Source organism: Colias croceus, chromosome 27 (assembly GCF_905220415.1).
Source record: "Colias croceus chromosome 27, ilColCroc2.1".
Lineage (NCBI taxonomy): Eukaryota > Metazoa > Arthropoda > Insecta > Lepidoptera > Pieridae > Colias > Colias croceus.
Genome location: NC_059563.1, coordinates 3,534,471 through 3,556,014, shown reverse-complemented (window position 1 = coordinate 3,556,014; position 21,544 = coordinate 3,534,471). Strand labels below are relative to the sequence as shown.

General features: G+C 32.6%; 1 protein-coding gene across 1 annotated transcript in view; it reads left to right on the top strand.

Moving 5' to 3' along the window:
* LOC123703827 (irregular chiasm C-roughest protein-like) overlaps positions 1 to 21,544 on the top strand; it is a 110,440-nt gene that overhangs the window by 21,880 nt on the left and 67,016 nt on the right. Inside the window, exons 2-4 of the mRNA XM_045651991.1 lie at positions 4,533 to 4,831; positions 7,873 to 8,023; positions 9,591 to 9,671. Coding sequence (XP_045507947.1) covers positions 4,598 to 4,831; positions 7,873 to 8,023; positions 9,591 to 9,671 — 466 coding nt within the window. The 5' untranslated portion in view covers positions 4,533 to 4,597. The remainder of the gene's footprint in view (positions 1 to 4,532; positions 4,832 to 7,872; positions 8,024 to 9,590; positions 9,672 to 21,544) is intronic.

Genomic DNA, 21,544 nt, shown 5'->3' with positions numbered 1-21,544 from the left:
TATTTAGATGAATTACATGAAAAAAGATACATAGTAAGAATATATACACTCTACACTGCAATCAACAAAATTGCCTGAATTACATAAATATCTTTTACTAGCTGTGCCCCACGGTATAACCTGTATTGTTCCGCTCCTGTTGGTCTTAGCGTGATGACATATTCCTCGATAAATGGGCTATCAAATACCGAAATAATATTTCAAATCGGACCAGTAGTTCCTGCGTTTGAACAAACAAATTCTTCAGCTTTATAATATTATTACTTAGTGCAGTTCCAAGAATCAAACTCATGACTCTCTAGCTCCAGGTATCTTAATAAAATAAATATTTCACGTACAAATTTTATATTAAGAAAATTAAAAATTAAGGTAATTTCGAATAGTGCTGAAGAAGATTTATAAGTTGGAACCTAGCCAAATGTTCAGTTATTCGAATATAGTCCGTAATTTTATGAATTAAAATGCATTTTCGTATATCAAGGTATAACTGAGTGAGAAATCATTAATTATAATATGGTATTTATGGGATGAGTTAGAAGTGTTTTATTGTAAGCTTATTATTTCACTAGAGGTGTTTGATTGTTCCTTTTAGTAAATATTTATTTGGTATTTTTGTCCACGTAACAATTAGTTTTTTTGTCAATTTGTTGTAATCGTTTTAGTAATAGTTATTTTAGTAATATGATCTTTATATTCTAAACTATTGACATCACAATAAAATCAATCCGACGAGATACATAAAACATTTTATTTAAAAATTAAACTGTAATAGAGCGACGATAATCCTAAATTATTATCACATTTGAAACCGAACAACAGAAATACAGTTACCAATGTTTAAAAGCAAACTAATGCTTAATAGAAAAGTTAAAATGTACGACAGTTTAACGGCTCATTAAATAATTTAAATGTAAATTTATCGAATTAAGTTGTAAAGTTTAAAACTCGGTCGCTGTAAAGTGCTCTACATAAGTAAGAGGCTTCACTATTTAATGTGACCACATTTGTCGTACTGCTTAGTGCAGGGACGTACTTGGTAATTTATTTTTCTTATATTATGATTTTAGATAGTTATTCTGAATGAAAATAAATATAGGTATTATGAAATATTAGTGGATAGCGAGACTTTCCCTAAAATATAATTTTGGGGAAGTATCGCGTGGTATATGAAAAGTTGATTTGGATCTGAAGTTACTATTTTATGTAGGTACATAGATAATCATCATGATGCTGCCTGTGCACTATAAAATTATTTAATTAATCATGTAACACTAACACAGTTGCTGTTGTTGTTGATACATAATGAATCTATTCTTTTCTATTTCTCGATCTTCTTAAATAATAGAAAGTATTGTTACACTTTCAATTAATTAAACGTACTTTATGATGAGGAATAGGTACAGCAGCTCATCTCCTGTGGCATTGTGAGTTTGTTCTTTTCTATTTTATTAATTGCTACGATATTTTTTTTAACTTTTTTTGAAGCAATTAAAGAAATAAAATTTAGAATCCCTCCCTGTCCCAACTCTCCACAGATGCTTGAAAAAAGTCTTGCAGCCACATAAAGATCGCTTCCGTGTAGTAACGAGTGAATTTCTTTACGATCGTATATTTTCCCTCCGTAAATGTAAGTTTCAAATGATGTCATTTTTACTGTTGTGACTCAATAGTTCCATTATTTAGGGGAATATGTTATTTTACGGAAACGGACATGACGAAATGTAGACACATTCACAATTTTTCTATAGGTAGGAAAGTTTTAGTTAAATGTATTATCCAGTGCCAACAATCTATACTAATATTAAAAAATCCCAATAAAAAAAAAATAAAGCTGAAGAGTTTGTTTGAACGCGCTAGGTAATCTCGGGAACGACTGGTCCGATTTGAAAAATTCTTTCGGTGTTAGATAGCCCAATTATCGAGGAAGGGCTTTATATCATCTACTACCAACAGGAGCGGAGCACTGCGGGTAAAACCGCGGAGCACAGTTTTACAAAATATTTGTTGTTCCCCTATTGCATCCGAGCCCATCGGAGTGGGGAGCGTGAGGTTTTTTCGTTACGGAATTTCTCGATTCGGTCCTCGCGCTCAAGGCCCGCGATAGAAGCTATGCAAAGCTTAAAAACAAACTAAACAAAATCTGCTGCTCTACGTAAATCATTGTTATACTTAGGTACTTACTTTCCAGTATTCTTATAATTCCTAAGTTCTATTTAATTCTTTCATCTTACAACCTCGGATTAAAACTTCATAGTCCTCTTGTAAAATTTAATTTTCTTGTTAAATATTAAACTATGAATTTCTCTCACAGTGAATATTACACTCAATGCGCTTCAAGTTTGCAAGAATTTCGCTAAATTGGCAGCCCCTATATTATACACACGGATTTCACGTTAAGAAAGCATAATAATTAATATATTTATTTGATAATCATAAAATCGTACGAAAGTGTTACCCCAGGTAATTATATTAATTATATTTCATTGTAAACAATTTGTTTTTTGCACAAATAAATATCCAAACTTTAAAAACAAGAGAAAGATAACATGTAAATTTACATTCAATCAAAGGAGTGTTAGGTATTATTTCATGCATTAAAATGATAATATGAATGATTTTTTCCTCCTGTAAATCCCAGATTTATATTATAAAATATCTAAGTAGGAAAAAATTACACAGATTAAGTATCGTATCTTTTTTTTTAATTATGATGACTATTTTTAGTCTTCTTTGTTCTTAAACCGTAAACACTGTGTGTTCTGTGTGTTGAACGCGAATTAAGGTCTACAATTTAGTATTTTACATTATCTTTTCGAATGCTTAAGACGGCGATAACTACTAGTTTCACTGTTTTATCTTGAAATCTTTAGGATTTGTTATCCACTTAAAAATAACTAGCACGTTTTACATAATTTTACGGTGTTAAAACGAAAATGTATTTTAGACAATTATGTAGTGAATTTATGGCGCAATATGGTGGATTATAAGATCTCGTATCATACAATGAACATATATTTATTGTATCAATATTCTACACTTAATATTATAATGCTGAAGAGTTTGTTTGTTTGTTTGTTTGAACGCGATAATCTCTGGAACTAATGGTCCGATTTGAAAAATTATTTCGGTGTTAGATAGCCCAATTATCGAGGAAGCGCAGCTAGTATTTAATAAAGTTAATAATAGCTGAAGAAGCACTGAAATAATACCAGAAGACTAAGAATACTATTAGTAAATAGGTTAATACGTATTCTGTAAGAAAATTGATGAAAATTTCTGAGAAATTCACTTTGACACGTCGCCAACCTAATCTACCGTAGGTACATCTTATAGACCTTTGTGTAAGGTTTCAGTCATAGTCTTTCTGTATGATTGAAGTTACTGCAAGCCACAGGAATGAAACAAGCCTGTGAAAGTCATACAATACATACAAACATATTTATTTCATCTGCAGTTCATCTTTGGTATTTTGTTTCTTTCACGTAGACCACTTTGATTGCTATGTTTTCGTGTGAATATAATATTTATAACAAAGAAAAATTTCTTCTATATGTAAACGTTAAAGTGAGAAAGTAGAATTCTTGGTGGACGTACTTATATCATAACCCTACTAATATTATATATGCAAAAATGTTTGAGGATACTTGTTGCGCTTCCACGAAAAAAAGTACTGGACATATTTGCATAAAACTTCACAGTTATATAGGTTATACCGCAGAAGAGGACACGACCATGAGCTATAGAAATATTGCCCACGGGTTTATCCGCACGGCACAGCTAGTATCTAATGAATAAAATGCTAATAGATTAGACGGTCCAATACTTCCAAATCTATTTATTAAACTCGAGTTTAGACAAGCGCATTAAAACCCATAACCAATCTTTAAATCAATAATGAAATCCCGAACTCCAGACCGAATTTATATGCATTGCAATTATACGCAAACGAATCAAATCTAATCGAACTATTATTCGAGTCCGAATTGGTTATATGCCCTCAATGAATCGAGTCTATTCATGACTAATACATACTAATGCGTTTGCGGTATATTATAATGTTTGGTAAAATCTTGCGACATGAGATTCCAATTAGAACTTTATGAATAAATAATGAAGGTTTCAATTAGCTTGTCGTGTAACGTATTTAATTAAATATGTAAGAGCGAAAAATGGTTTGCAATTAAATACCACACATTTACTAGGGTAAAGCATAATTATGTACATTACTTTAGACGTAGGCGACTTATACAAAAATTTTTTAAGAGAAACTTCTTTAGGCCCGTTGAGAGTAAAATTTCAAGGTGGCATGGCAATCTCACGTCATGGAGTAATGCGACGATTTTGGTATTTTTGAATCTTACCAAAGAAGTTTCACTTCTGACACGTGTGCTTGGCGCTCTTTTTTTAGTTTTGTAAAGTTTATAGTAATGTTTTCATATTCCAGATTGATATTAATTGTTTTGTGTATTGAGGTAAAAGCTTACTGTTAATTTCCAGGAATTGTATTAATTTATTTTTCCTTTTTGTTTCAGATAACGTTATTCAAAGAGTGAAAAGTTTAACATATGGCTCCACATTTTCAATACATAAAAACAAAATGGAAGATAATATAAAGCATTGTGTAATGAAGGAACCACACAACCATAATACAGAGAAATCCATGTACAACACGAGGACAAAGGTTACGAGTAGATGTGCGAATACATTGTTCATTTTGTTAAGGACAGTTATAAGTTCGATAGTAGTGAGCAAGCAATGGATGGTGTGTTTATTTTTAATTACATGTGTGAGTGCAAAGGAACAGAAGTTTGCTTTGGAGCCGCAGGATCAGGTATGGCAATTTTATATTTATACTAGACATTTACCCTCACTTTGCCTATTTTGAACTGAAGTAAATAGTACCTACATATCGTTTACTATTAACTATGCATGTGTCAAATTTCATCAAAATTTATCATAGCCATTTTACTCATTAGGTTACTTTCGATATCAGTTTAAAGTTTTTTGATATCTGTAATAGTTACGGAATAATCACCTGTGCACACTTAACGATTACACCCTGTATACTTTTATCGTATTTCGTTTTCTTTGGAAGAAAATATATTCCCTATTCCTTGCCTATTCCTGCATTAAGGTATCAATTCTAGTAACAATAATTCATTTATGATTCATTCTTTCACCATTTCGGTCGTAGCCTATGTCCTTTTTCTGGTATCAAAATATCTCCATACCAAATTTCATGAAAATTGGTACGGTAGTTTAGGCGTGATTGAGTAACAGACAGACAGACAGAGTTACTTTCGTATTTATAATATTATAATAGTATGGATTAATAATGTAGTATAAACAAAAAGCAAAAAAAAATTTCACGTCTCTAAACAGTCTCGTTTTACAAAACATCTCTTCCAAATAAGTACATTATACATTCATTCTGGTAATTTTCCATTGTATCAATCCATGGCTGGTTCAATAGAAGCCAGCTTAACGATCTCTATATTAAGACGTCAATGTAATGAATACAGATTAATGTAAACGAAAGTCCCTATTTGATTACCCATCGTCATTTCGCCGATAAATTTCCCTGAAATTCCCTCAGAGTACAATTATTCTGGACCGCTATTTGAGGCGACCAATTATTTTATTTGCAGGTAAACGCTTTTGTTGGAGTTTGCGGGTATTTTTTGTGAAATTGATGCTTTCCATGGGTTCTTGTTGTGATGGAATTTTCCAAGTATATTTTTTGTGTTGCGAATATATAATATAATGATATCCATCATTATATAACAATTTTGTATTTATAAATCAATTAGTTTAAAGGAATAATCTAATCTGATGTCATTTTTTTTGGATATTTCTCGTGTTATTAAAAAAAAGTTATTATTGCCATTTTACTCAGCAGGTAAAATACTTTCGATATCAAGAAAGAAAGAAAGAAAGAAAGAAAGAAAGATCAGTTTAAAGATTTTTAATATATCTATATTCATCTAGGTATACTAATATTATATTGAAAGCTGAAGAGTTTGTTTGTTTGAACGCGCTAATATCACTCACTAATGGTCCGATTTGAAAAATTCTTACGGTGTTAGATAGCCCATTTATCGAGGACGTATACCTAGGCTATAATATCATCACGCTAAGACCAACAGGAGCAGAGCCACGCGGGTGAAACCGCGGGGCGCAGCTAGTATATTATGGTAAAATAACAATACGAATACGACAATTTAAATATCCATTACCTTCATTTGTATGTATGAGATATGAGTAATAGAATAAAGAAAATAGCTCAATAACAAATGAAATATACATATTTTTTGATTATATTCTGTATATCATCAATATTGATCATTGATATTATCATACAATGATTGCTTTTATCAATATAAATATATCATTCGTAATAACGATTCAATACAAAATATGAATATTGTAATACTAGCTGTGTTGCGCGGTTTCACACGCGGGAAAAAGTATTTAGTTCATGTGGTATTCTGATGATAACCTGTATGTACCACAAACAAAGTCTGTTACTTTGTATGCGTAAATCTTTTAAACTACGCGATGGATTTTATTGTTGTTTTTTAATGGATGGAGTGTTTCTTGAGAAACGAAGCGAAGCGGGCGAAGCCGCGTGCGAAATGTAACCTATATTACTGTAAAGTCTATTCCATCCATCCAGTACTTTTTTCGTGAAAGAGTAACAACCATACATACATCCATAGAACGTCTCACAAACTTTCGCATTTATAATTTTATTACCCTGATCGCTGCGAGGTAAGGAATTTTTAATATCCGCTATTTAGGTATATATCCTTCAAGTATTGAAGTTACATGAAAATCCTGCCAAGTATTATTCGAAAGTTTGATTTATGTAACGAAATTTGCCAAATTTCCTAAATTAATATTCGCAGGTCTGAAACTTTGATTTTTGGGACGTCCTGCGGGACCCGTGATTTATTTATTATCCCTTGGACCTTTAGAATCTAGTTAACTAATTGCGAATTTGTAGATTTATCCTCGTGAGTAAAGTTTTGTTGGTAATGGTAATCCCGGGGTATGTGACTGAAGTGAAAATTTATTTACTACGTTTTATTATAATGTACTTAATTATTAATTGAATAAAGCACTTAATTCAGTAATAGGTACCAATCATACTTCATATAGGTAGAAGTGATTGGTAGTGATGACGATCGGCATGGATCATAGATAATTTTATTACCTAGTTATTACCTACCTATATATTATATTTTAAATCGACAATACATTTAGGTAATCAAAACAGTAGGTACATTATAGTCACACAAATACATTCGTATTTAAATAATTACGATAAATTGATTGTTTCTTCTTTGTCAAAGCTTCAAATAGCTGAAAAAATAAATGAATATTTTGCCCGTTTTTACGAATCGTATGGCACATATAAGTAAATACCTATAATTGATATGTGTATGTGGAAAGAAAAACGTTTCAACACTCTTAATAGCTTCTTCTGAATGTTTGTATGTAAACGACGCCAGTTGACTCGATTTTTACATGCTAAATTGAAAACTTTCATAATTGTAAACTTATTAAGTAATCGGTGGCAAAACAATAATTTTTGAGTTCTGTTTTTTAAACTATTGCATAGCTTCTATCGCGGGCCTTGAGTGCGGGGACCGAATCGAGAAATTCCGTAACGAAAAAACCTCACGCTCCCCACTCCGACGGGCGGAGGTGTGGCTTGAAGGCATAGCATGCAATAGCTTTACCGCGGCAGTCCCCGAGTGCCACACGTATTATTTTTTTCTAACTATGTTTATTATTTTTACTCTTATGTCGTGTCCAAGCAGTTTGAACGTATATAGTCTGATGATGATGATATTTTTTTTATCACAGAGTGCAGTAGTGGGGTCACGCGTGATCCTGCCATGCCGTGTCGTCAACAAAGTCGGTCAGTTGCAATGGACCAAAGATGACTTCGGGCTCGGTACACATAGACACCTGTCTGGATATGAGCGGTATAAAATGGTCGGGAGTGATGAAGAAGGTAAGAAATTGTCTATTACTTAATATAATCCAACTTGCTCAAGGAAATTTCTAGATGTATAAACACGATAAACATAAGAATAGTGTAGTCTAAGAAAACTTTATCTAACAATAGTAATCGTACCTATCATAAAATTGCTCCATGTAACTGACTAACTAACATGAAAGAGTAATATAAAAGAAATACGTACATATAAAAACAAATACGCTTTAGCAATTATATTCTTTCTTTCTTTCATTTATAATATTATTTCTTTGAAATTGGGTTTTGATATGGATAATCTGTAAAAATAAATACCTATGTATCTATCTTGAAAATGCACTGTATTTTGGCAAATGTATGTAGATAAAACGCGAAATTGTTAGTCAATTTCCTATATACAATGAGGAATGCCTTCTACTTATTTTATTTTTAATATCCATATGGCAACCCTAGCATCCTCGTAAGTGAAATATTTGTACACGTTTCGAATATGTAGATCAAATTACGAAATGGGTCAATACTGCCAACGGTTAAAATCATTTTAGGATGCAGCTGCTTTTAATTAATTATTAGGAACCAATGCTTGTTTTCCTACTAGAAATACTCATAAACATTTTAAATCTTAGCAATTTATATATATAACAACTCTGTCTGTGTCCATGCTCAGTTTAAATGGTTTAAATCGTCTAGTTAAATCCTATCCTATCCTATCCTAGCAAAAGTTGGTGAGGATGGATGTACATGTATTTGTATATATGTTTGGCACTCTTTCACGATAGTACTACTGAACCGATTACAATGAAATTTAGCACACATATATAGGGTAACTTGGATTAGCACATGAGATATATTTTATTTCAGAAATCCCACGGCAACGGGAACTATGAGGGTTTTTCTTTAAAAACGCGGGCGAAGGCGCGGTCGAAAAGCTAGTAATAGAATATAGGTAATAAATAAATTTTAACTACATATTAAGACGATAGGTACTTATGTACTGTGTACATAAGTTCTTGTTTTCATACTACAATGCAGATTTGTCGAATGTGTTTCATGACGATACGTGCAGTGGAACACGAGCGTTGTTTAGTTTGTATACGTAGGAACACAATTACTGGTAGTAATATCACAGATACTAATATTCTAGAATAGACAAATGTTTGAATATAGCTAGAGCACCGCCCTGGCTTTGCACGGGTGCAATTATTCTTTTGATACATGTCGTAGTCATGTGGTTGAATCTGCTATTTGATTGAATGACTAGCTTTTTCATAGAAAGACGTCATTTAATTTAATGACTTACCTCGAAAAATTGTTTAATATTACGTTTAAAGTCTTGACTGAACCTCATTTAACAAAATCCATTTACCCCAGAATATATTACAATCTGCTAACTAGTTAGACGTTGAGTGACGCTTGTTATATCAACTTACGGGCTAGTCATTCAATTGAATGTCGTCATTCAATGAACGCGCTAGTCATTCATTAAAATTACAGATTCAACCAGATGACGGTGACACATACATATTCAAACCTTCCTATTGAATCATGTCATATACCATGTGATGATATTAATATATTGTTTCAGGAGATTATTCCTTGGATATTAGAGATGTGCTGTTGGATGATGACGCCATGTACCAGTGTCAAGTGAGCACCGGCCCTAAAGGTATGTAATTTTCTATGTGTATGCGAAGGTTTTAGAACGAACGGAATATTTTTAATTTTAAAATATTACCTGAATACTCAGATAATGACTAACTTCTGCACATGGTGTTGTAACTAGTTCAAATGATCGTTAAAAAAAGCAACAAACCATTTAAAAATATTACATGTTTAAGATATGTACTAGCTATGCACCGCGAATTTACTTGCACTTTTACAAGTTGAATGCGAAAAAGCAATTTAAAATAAGTCTCATTTTACAAATACAAATACACATTCAGAACATAGAAATTTTACATAAAAACAGGACATTTTATACAAAAGGCAGCTTAATTGCTTACAAGCAATTTCTTCCAAGCAACGAGTGCAATTAAGACAAAGTTATAAGTATTTAGGTATTCAAACCTACATTAACTCTTTCTACTGTATCAATACAGAATAATATTTAATATTATAGAACAGTTTCTATAAATCCAATACAATGACTCGATACGTTCAGTTATAAATAAGAAAAATTGCCATTTACGACTTACGTGAGAAACTTGGTAACTGGATAATTTTGTATATTGCAATATATCGGGTTTATACTGGCAATGCTTCCTCTTTATTGTTATTATTTACTAGCTGTGCCCCGTGGTTTTACCCGCAGTGCTCTGCTAATCTTAGTGTGATGATATATAGCCTAATAGTCTTCCTCGATAAATTCTATCTAACACCGAAATAATTTTTCAAATCGGACGAGTAGTTCCTGAGATTAGCGCTTTCAAACAAACAAACTCTTCAGCTTTATAATATTAGTATAGATAGTATAGATTAGTATATTTATATGGATGGCTTTTAAATTAAAAAAACTGTTTAAGTAAGACATGTTTTGATTGATTTGAAAATTTAAATGTTAATTGAAATAATTTTTAGTGGTTCTGTTAAGGTTGGTATTTGACCTATGTAATATCAATTGAACTAAAATGTTATTTAGGTATACATATATTAATTACTAGATTTCCGCCCGCGGCTTCGCCCGCGTTTTCAAATAAAAAGACGCATAGTTCCCGTTCCAATAGGATAAAACCTATCTATGTGTTAATCCAAGTTATCCTCTATATATTGTGTGCTTAATTTCATGGTAATCGGTTTAGTAGTATTTGGGTGAAAGAGTAATAAACACACACACACACACACATCCTCACAAACTTTCGCATTTATAATATTAGTAGGACTTACTCTTTTTATGCAATTATTAACAGAAAAGTCTGGATAAATCGTTCTTTGGAGTTTGACACAAAGATATACCGTCTGGAACAAGCGCATACTTTTTATTCATAGAAATTTTAGTGTGCCCGTGGGATGTCTACATACTTTATTTTGATGAAACTAGTTTGTAATATTCACTGTTTATTATAATTATAAATTTGGAGAATGGCTCAATGCATGTAGGTAGCTTTTCACACAAAAACTTTTGTAGGTAGTTTTTCACACAAAAAGTTTTAAATTTGACACTTTATTAGATAGTGATATTACTTAAAATATGTCGCCGCAGTCATTCGATAAAACATCGTCATTCAATGAATGGTCTAGTCATTTAATCAAATAGCCTATTCAACAAGATGACTGCAGCATATAGACTTTCTATCCAAATACTGCACAAAAACCCGTAGCCTTTTAATAATGTAACTATTTATTTAACCCATGCGAAACCAGGGTGGCCAGTAATTAATAAAAACAAATAAAAAATGCAAACCACGTGTTATGTTATTTAACGCACATGTGACAATGCTGTTTACGTTTCAAATATAAATATTCAGTTTTTAGAGCTTCCGTTATTTTTTTGTTGTTCCCGCTAAAAATGTTTGGACACATGTAAACGATTCTGCATTCTGCAAAAAATATGTTTGTCTAGTATTTTGAAATGGGTTGTGAAATTGAGAGGCTGTTTTTGATTTAAGTGTGGTCTGTTGTATTCGTGAAGGATAAATAATGGTTAGAGTATGGCACTAGAATTTTTTCTGGGATATTTTTTTAATTCGCAACAGATTACACGCATAAAAAATTTTAGCTGTATTCTTTTCGATATTAATTAAGTAGATATAAAATAAAAAATAAGTAATAGGTATTTTAAATCCAATATAAATTTTGTTTTTAATCTAAAAATTGTTTCATCGTATTACGTTTGCTCGACTTAAAAAATATTAATATCTCTTGTCCCAGCAAAGTTTGTAATGAAGTTACCCTGTTCACAATTTTGCTAAAGAAAATTAAACTTTGCAGAATTGACTTAAAGTTGTTTATTGAGTTATTTGTCCCGGAATGCCTTTGTTCTAATTTGTAGGATGACAAGCTTTTACATTATAGATGGATTTTTAACCGACATAGAAAAAAGATTATCATGGATAAATATATTATGTTATTTGTCTTGCCAACTATAATAATTATGTATAAACTTAATACCTCAATTTATTGCTTAATTCGTGACTCTTTATATGGACAAAGAATAGGTAGTATATTATACTCTCATAAATATATTTTATTGGACATGGAAAATGTCTCTTGGTGTATCGGTCTTAGTGTCAAATACGATTCCAAATGGTAATTGTAGTGTAACGTAGAACGTCTATAAAATATTGGTAGTCAGTCTTAACTGTATGAAAATTTTACAGTGCTGAGCAATAATTCTACTAAAAATTCCTAAAATATTGTCTTCTTCTTACATTAAAGTTTAAACAACTTATCCATACTTTATTTAATATTATAAATGCGAAAATTATAAATGCGAAAGTAACTCTGTCTGTCTGTCTCTTGTTACTCAATCACGCCTAAACTAATGAACCAATTTTCATGAAATTTGGTATGGAGATATTTAGATACCCGAGAAAGGACATAGGCTACTTTTTATCCCGGGAAAATGACGCAATCCCGGAAATCCCACGGGACCGGGAACTATGCGAGTTTTTCTTTGACTGTGGCAAAGCCGCGGGCGGAAACCTAGTTAAGTAATACAATAGCAATAATAGCATAGCAAAAATAACGAATAAACATTTGTGAGCAATGGAGATTATAAAAATTCTAGAAACTATAATACAAAGTAACAAAGTAAGGCATAGTGAAAGAATAAATACAATGTAAATTATAAAAAAAAACCGGCCAAGTGCGAGTCGGACTCGCGCACCGAGGGTTCCGTACAAACCTGCAAGGTTTACAATTAAAAAAAATATATTATGTGATGTAACTAAAAATTTATGGTTTTCGTAATTTTTCCTTTATCTATGCTATAAGACGTTGCTTCGTACCAAATTTCAAGATTCTGAGTTCACGGGAAGCACCCTATAGGTTTTGATTCCCTTGCAAGTGTCGAAAATTTGCGGCATAAACGGCTGTATCTTTTGATTGCGTTGGCTTAGAAGTTTGATTTTTTCACAGCTTCAAGGGACAGTAGACCTGAGTAATTGACATAAATTTCAGTTTCATAACTCCACGCGTTCCTGAGAAAAAGGGTCTTGACAGACGGACGGACGGACGGACAGACGGACAACAAAGTGATCCTATAAGGGTTCCGTTTTTTCCTTTTGAGGTACGGAACCCTAAAAAGATACATTACTCATTTTTAGCACACGAGTTGAAACTAAAGAGACTCGTATGTTGATTTTAGTTATCCTCTAAAATAAGTGAAAACATAGCTAAAAGCTGAAAAGTATAATTTTATAGCCATTCATCGCAATGCTCGATGTTCTGTTACAATTTACAAGTAAATTTTCTCTCTATCAGCACCCTAATGTATACGGAACAATTCATATAAATATACTAGCTGCGCCCCGCGGTCTCACCCGCGTCGCTCTGCTTCTGTTGGTCTTAGCGTCACAGCGTGATGATATAGCCTATAGCCTTCCTCGATAAATGGGCTATCTAACAACGAAAGAATTTTTCAAATCCGACCAGTAGTTCCTGAGATTAGCGCAATCAAACAAAGACACTCTTCAGCTTTATTATATTAGTAAAGATTTAACAAATAACATTTTACGACTTCTGCAACTACTTCTAGTAGCATTCATGTTCGTATTAGCCCTGCTGTTGACTTCATTTATAAAGAATCGTATGAAAATGCTTCAACACCCTTGCAAAACAAATGGCCTGGAAGACTTACATTGTTAAAGCCATAGTTACCTCGATTGACTCTTGAATAATTCAAGATGATAACGAGGGGTAAGCTATCTCCTGATATTACGAATCCCCTTTGTGACATTTGTTTGTATGGCTTTAGAAATTAACGACTTCCGTCACGGGTATATATACGTATATATGCCTACTAGATATATAGGTTATGCATAACTTTGTGGAGGTATTTTTAAATGTGGTTAAAACTTTATTACAACTAGTGATGCAACGAATACGAATACGAATATTCGTATTCGCAGAATACTAGACATTTACCGAATATACGAATATTTAAAAACGAATATTTTTGTATGCAACTCTATTTACTACAGATTTAAAAATCGGGCGTTAAAATATGACGTGTGCAGAGACTGGATCCACTGGCCTAAAGCTTTTTCTTTACTTCTGTTTAATTTTTGGTTGAGTTTGCAATCCTTTATTTACTAGAACTTTGCATTTTATTATTTGAATCCAATCATAAGTCCATATTACGTTTTATTTGTTTAAAATTTTAAATCGAATCGGTTAAATTCATATCTTACTTATTTTACTAACAAAAACATAGTTAAAATAACACTGTGCCTATAAACTCATGCAGTACAACTTTGAACTCTACTCTAATACAATAGAGTCTTTATTCACTTCTCTTTATGTAGCTACCAGCCTATTGTCACTATGTAACTATGACATAAAAACGCAGTGTAAAGAAAGGGCCATTTGAAACGGCCAAAGTACACAAACTTGTAAAACGCAGCGGTTTTGAGGTGTGGTACAAGTTGGAAGCTTTTAAGGTTGTTATAAAGGAAAAAGATATTATTCCCTTGTTACAATAGTCTATTTAGTATTTAGTTATCTATCTACAGATTACAGATTACTAAATATTTACTACGTTTGTACTTGTGCTTATATTAAATACCTACTTAATAACTTGGAGATTGACATTTTTGGTTTGGTAAGTGAGATGAGATTGGAATGTATGGAAAAATCTATACATATAATAAATCTGTAGAAGGGTCAATTCTGTACATTGAAAATATTGAAAAAATAACTAGCAGGGGGTGTTACTGGATCGATACCAAACCCAAATATGTGTTTAAAAAAGTTTTTGTCTGTCTGTCTGTCTGTCTGTCTGTCTGTCTGTCTGTATGTGAAGACATCACGTGAAAACTACCGGTTCGATTTCGATGAAACTTGGTATAATTGTCCGTATTTATGCAAAATGGAACCACTCGACAAATTTGCTTTTTTACGTTTCTTGAAGAATACTCATTTAAAAGTGGTCTAAATTCTTATGCAAACAAGAACCACGTGATTTTTACCTTGGAAACAAGGTATACTAAAAGCAGAAAGGAACCACCAGCAACAACGAACAATACACATGAAGCAAAACCGAACCACAGCACCACGGGACTGCTTTGTTCAAACAAATAAACGGTATTACTATCATGTCATTTTATACAAAACAGATCCGCACATACTTGGTACCATTATACATTACACACATTTCTATTAATAACAATTATTTTTAATACACAAAATGGAACCAGGATTCTGTGGTATGGTTATGCGTAAAATAAATTCATAATTTAATTGTAATTTTTTATTGCAAAATAAAACCACAAGCATTCGGTTCTATCATGCATAAATAAAATTTGTAAAACATTCTGAAACCCATCATCGCTTTAAGGTACCAAATGCCTTGAATTGCTTCTCATCATTAACAACGTATTTCATTACTTAAATAGCTTAATTAACTCCAATTTTTAAAGTAAAACGTCGAATATAGGTGACATTCAGCGAAGTAGTTCGAATACCTACGTGACGACCGTTTTTTTTCTCCGCGAAGTAAGTTCTATTGTTTTTGTTAATTACCTTTAAAATTAAATATGAAAATGTTTAGTAATAAATAAATAAGCAAGCAATTGTCAAGAAAAGCATTGGAGACGAACACCGAAGTTAAAATGAAGATACAACGGGTAAGTAGTACATATTATTATTAATTTGCATTTAAGTACTTATTGAATCTGAGATGCAGGTACGCTTTATCCACTTTTGATTCATTCCCGATTGTGGAGTGATTTTACAATTTTAATTTAAATTTAAAACATTAAGTAAGTACAAGAGGAATCTTCTGTGGATTTACGTATTTTAACGACACTGCAGTTGTTGTTCACGAAGGCGAGTCGAATTAAGAGTCATTTTGTTACGATTCATTTGTCATTGTGAGATGAAACTACTAAACCCTGTTTTAAAAATAACTGTCGATGATCTAGGTATCTACCTACTATTTTGGTAAAATACGTTTAGATTCAGATTCAGTACAGTACATTCAGCGTATATGATTATTTGTTTGATTTTAAAACTCGCGCTGCCACTGTTTTGACCGGAACAAGGCCTTAGCCCACGAAATTCAAAATTTTAACTAGTTTATTTATTTAAATTTTTGCTAGGTTTGGTCACTGTTGCATATGATTTTTAGGGTTCCGTACCCAAAGGGTAAAACGAGACCCTATTACTAAGACTCCGCTGTCCCTCTGTCTCATGAGACAGAGCTAACTATCACGGTTCATGAACCGTGATAGTTAGACAGTTGAAATTTTCATAGATGATCTATTTCTGATGCCGCTGTAACAACAAATACTAAAAAACAGAATAAAATAAATATTTATATACAATAAACCGTGCCGTTTTTATAGACAATGGTAAGGAACTCTTGATTGCGCGAGTCCGACTCACACTTAGCCAGTTTTTTGTACATGGTGTATGCACCTACAACATACTTAGTCGTCTAGTAGGCATAAGACTTTATAAGAACTAATAATATTTTGTTGTCGCCATATACCTACGTATAAAAGCCACGCGGCTTTATTGTTTTGATTTAAAGCTTTTTCTTTGTATTACAGAAGGTAACGAAGAATCTTATACGTCGATGCCTCTGGAAAATTTTTCTTCACCTTCAAGCGATATTCAGGCCATATTACATCTTATTCTACAAGATGCACAGAGTTTTTATAACGGTCTCATTAGTGATGATGCAATAGAAGACCACATAGACACGGTGGATTTTGAAATCCAATTTGATGACAACGTCGAATAAACGTCCTCTATAAGTTTTATTTTATATATTTTTTTAATTAAAGCTTTATTACGATATTATAAATACATAGTTTCATTTATATCATTAAATCCCTGGGTTGTGGTTCTTTTTTGTATAATAGAAAACCTATCAATTGATAAATGTTAAAAGGAACCACATGCACATTTTCTTAATTATCTAGAAAGTTTAAGAATTTTCAGAGCATATTTATATACACATACTTAAATAAGTAATTTATCAATGAATTTAAATAAAATAAATATTAATTTTACTTCATCTAACAGAGCTGCAAATGTTTTTGTAAATCCTTTGATATCTCAGAAGTGCGTTTTTGCTGGGTGGTTCCTTTTTGCTTAAATACGGACAATTATACCTTATTATCCTGGGCGTAAAATAGGATACTTTTTATCCTGGAAAAATACGTAGAAAAAAAATTAATCTCAATTTTTCAGTTATCCATAGACGTTGTTCTGTAGTAGGTACCGCGAACACACGTTGCGTATTATTATAGACCTAGCCGTATTTGGGTCCAATAGATATTTATAAGATGTCATTGTCCGAGTTACTCAAAATGGAGAAATAAACCATCCACGCAAAGACCGACATCCGCGCGGACGGAGTCGCGGGCGGAAGCTAGTAAGAAATATAAATGAAAAATTTAAAGAAACATTATGATTGTAGATAGAAAAGTACATGAGGCAAAGTTTATATTGTTAGTATTGATTTTTTTGCAATCCAATTTCCAATAGACTGAATGTTTTGCCAAGCACTCACTAATGTTTTTCTCAAGCGCTCATTCTAGTACATAAATTTACATATTTTTAAAGTGAAAATTTTATTACATCGTCTCAAACTTTTTGGTCTGTGTAGCGCATGTCGCGTGACGTACGATAGTTATCGTACAAATACGATAATTATCGTAAGTTTCACTTTTACTGTGGTTTCATAAAACCACACAACGTTTTTTTATTATTTTGTATTATTAATTAAAATAGGAAATCTCATAACATGATCCATACCACAGTCCGAATTTACACAAGTTGAAGTTGTTAGTCTGTCACAGCCATTGTTTGTACATCCTAATGTAAGCTACTACTTTATATGGTAAAATAAATTTACTAGAACGAGTAATTTGGGTTTGAGCTATATTGATATATTTGAGAAAAAAACGTGTGTGCCGAGCACACGTGTCAGAAGTAAAACTTCTTTACCAAATTCGTCGCCTTACTTCATGACAATGAATGAAATTTTACTCTCAGAAATTTTACTTCAATAAAGCTCATTCCTTTGGTGTATTATCATTAGTTAATCTTACCATATCAGTTCGCGTTCATAATCGCGGAAGTTTGTAAGAACTAAGAATATTCATAGTAAAATTTTCACATAATAAACAGCTGATCAGAACTGCATGAAATTTAGTGCACAGATAGATTGTTTGTATAAATAGTGTAAAGTATGTCATGTTGGCATGTGGTCTCATTTCTCTCATGCAATCTCTTAATTTATATAAATCTCGTGTCACAATGTTTGTCCTCAATGGACACCTAAACCACTTAACCGATTATAATAAAATTCGCACACCATGTGCAGTTCGATCCAACTTGAGAGATAGGATAGTTTAAATCTCAAATCGTTTTAGGGAAAGCGGGCGAAGCCGCGGGAGGTAAGCTATCTCTTAATTTATATAAATCTCGTGTCACAATGTTTGTCCTCAATGGACACCTAAACCACTTAACCGATTATAATAAAATTCGCACACCATGTGCAGTTCGATCCAACTTGAGAGATAGGATAGTTTAAATCTCAAATCGTTTTAGGGAAAGCGGGCGAAGCCGCGGGAGGTAAGCTAGTTTATTATAGGTATGTAATTTATTTTCTCTATAACCTTGACTGTCTAAAAATCAATTTGAAGATATCTCCCGACTAATAAAAAGCCATATAATAAGATAAGGAATTTTCATAATAATTTAACAAAAATGTAACAATAATGAGTAATTGAGATTGTACCATTTAAGTTACATTAATCTTAAGACATAGGTTACACGCTCAGTCTGGCGTCAGTTCAGTCCATCAGTTTGCTCAGAATGACGGGAGAATTATCGTCTAACCGGTTGACTGACGGACTGATGGTTCAGAATACCCGTGTTTTTTATCGATCATTCTGGCATCAGTCTAAGCCGGATCAAACTGATGGACTGAACTGACCTGAAGTGACTGAACTGAACTGACTGAGCGTGTAACCTATGAATAATATTTCAATTTCTATTCTTATTATAACTCTAGTGAAGGAATTCTATAGTAGTTCTTCGGTTGTTTAACCCTTAAACTAAGTTCATGTACATTGTTTTAACCGGTCATTGACACTATAAAGTAAGCAGTTAATGAAAAGAATATAAGGCTTCGTTTCTTAGACGAGCTAACTGGATTACAAACGCTCTGATAGACTTGATAAAGGCTTTTTTACGAGAATTTGTTGTTGGTATACAACAAAGTATTGATGTAGTATGCAGTTATAAATAAAGTAAAAAATAAAAATATATTATTTATTGACTGCATAAAATCATTCGGTATATTTAGATGATCCACTGACTACCGAACTTGTAAAAAACTGTTCGGTTGTCGGTGGCTTTTCCCTTTAAATGTTACATTAAATTTTATGTCTCACTGTAAGGATATGGAATACATTATTTAGCAGATAGTTAACTTAGAAGAATTTTTCAAATCCGACCTACTGGTCCTGCTGGTTCCTGAGATTAGCGCGTTCAACAAACAACAAATAAACTCTTCTCTCTCGCTTTATTATAATAGGTATTAGTATAGATTCGTCTCCACTGGGATTAGGATAACTAATAAAATATTGAAACATATAAAATTACGATCCAGACGGAACCGGGGCGAATAGCTAGTACATGAATAAATTTATTCCTTCAAAGGCGCACTTAGAGAAGCGACCAAATTTTCCGCAAGTTTGAAACTAAAAATTCCTGTCTAGAATTTTCTGGTGGCGCTATTCCCTTTTTGAGGCTGGTCGACTTGTTTATTCAGTTTTTATTACTTTGTACCTAGTTTTTACCCAATATTTTTAGTCTTATATATTTAAAACTTCGCTTGAACAAAAGAAAAAGAAAATATACAATAATTAGTAGCACTAGGTACCTAATTTTTTATGATTTAACATTCAGTAGTCAGAACTGAAAAATTCATATTCAAGAGGGAGAAAAAAATTAACACTAGCAAAATCAAAATTTCAAATGCTCTGAAATCGAGATTAAATTAAATGTGAAACCGCAGGGCATATCTAGTCTAATACATTACTGATTTACGGAAATGGGAAATTATTTATTAATAGCGTTATATTGTAATGTTCAGGATTCAGGATATTACGGTGTCGGTGATATAGAATTAATAATAAGGCAATAATAATGCTAAATTACGAATAACAATGTATCCTCCACCTATACAGTGTTAGAAATGACTACAGAATAAGATATTTCACCGCGTTAAAAAATTCTTACTAATTCCTAACTATCTCTAGATACAAATATGAAGTCACTCCGTTGTGGTATGAAAGTAGGAACGAATACAATACACTTTCGTATAAATTATAATATTAGCAAGGATACAATAATGACAAGAACAAACCAAAGTAAAAAAGACGTGTGGCACTCGGGGCCTGCCGCGGTAAAGCTATTGCATAGCATGCCTTCAAGCCACGCCTCCGAGCCCGTCGGAGTGGGGAGCGTGAGGTTTTTCGTTACGGAATTTCTCGATTCGGTCCCCGCGCTCAAGGCCCGCGATAGAAGCTATGCAATAGCTTAAAATAACTTATCAATAAATAAATAAATAAATAAATAAATATTATAGGACGTTATTACACAAATCGACCTAGTCCCACAGTAAGCTCAATTAAGGCTTGTGTTGTGGGTACTAGGCGACGATAAATATAATTTTTAATAAATACATATATATAGATAATAACACCCAGACCCAAGAACAAATAATTGAGTTCATCACACAAATATTTGCCCTGACCGGGGATCGAACCCGGGACCGTCGGCTCAGTAGGCAGTTACTTTACCACTGCGCCAACCGCGTCGTCAATCATGTAGAATTACATCGAAATCCTGTTCAATCATTGATTGTATACCAAACATCACTTAATATTTAAACAAGTACTGACAGGACTATTCCCTAGGCATTCTGCTATTCAGGGTGGTTACCATGATGTATAGCAGTATTATATCCAGTGTGCGAAAGTGATGGCGCTAGACGATCTATAGCGCTGTCTCTCTTTTTCTATGGAAACAATACTGCTTTAAAACATCATGGTACGAGGGCATGAAAACTGATTGAACCCTGTCATCTATTGTGAAACAAGCAGTGTATTAATTCGTCATTCTGATGATTTACAATGCCAATTCAATCCAGGCGTCATTCTCGTTTCGCTTTGAAACGTTTCCTTTGAGTCAACAGTTTTATGCTTTTCATACTGGAAATAGTACTGCTATTAGACAACAGTTACTGATGTTCTTGTGATCGAATATAGTATGTCTACTAATTAATATTATAAAGCTGAAGAGTTTGTTTGTTTGAACGCGCTAATCTGAGGAACAGTCGGATTTGAAAATTTTTTT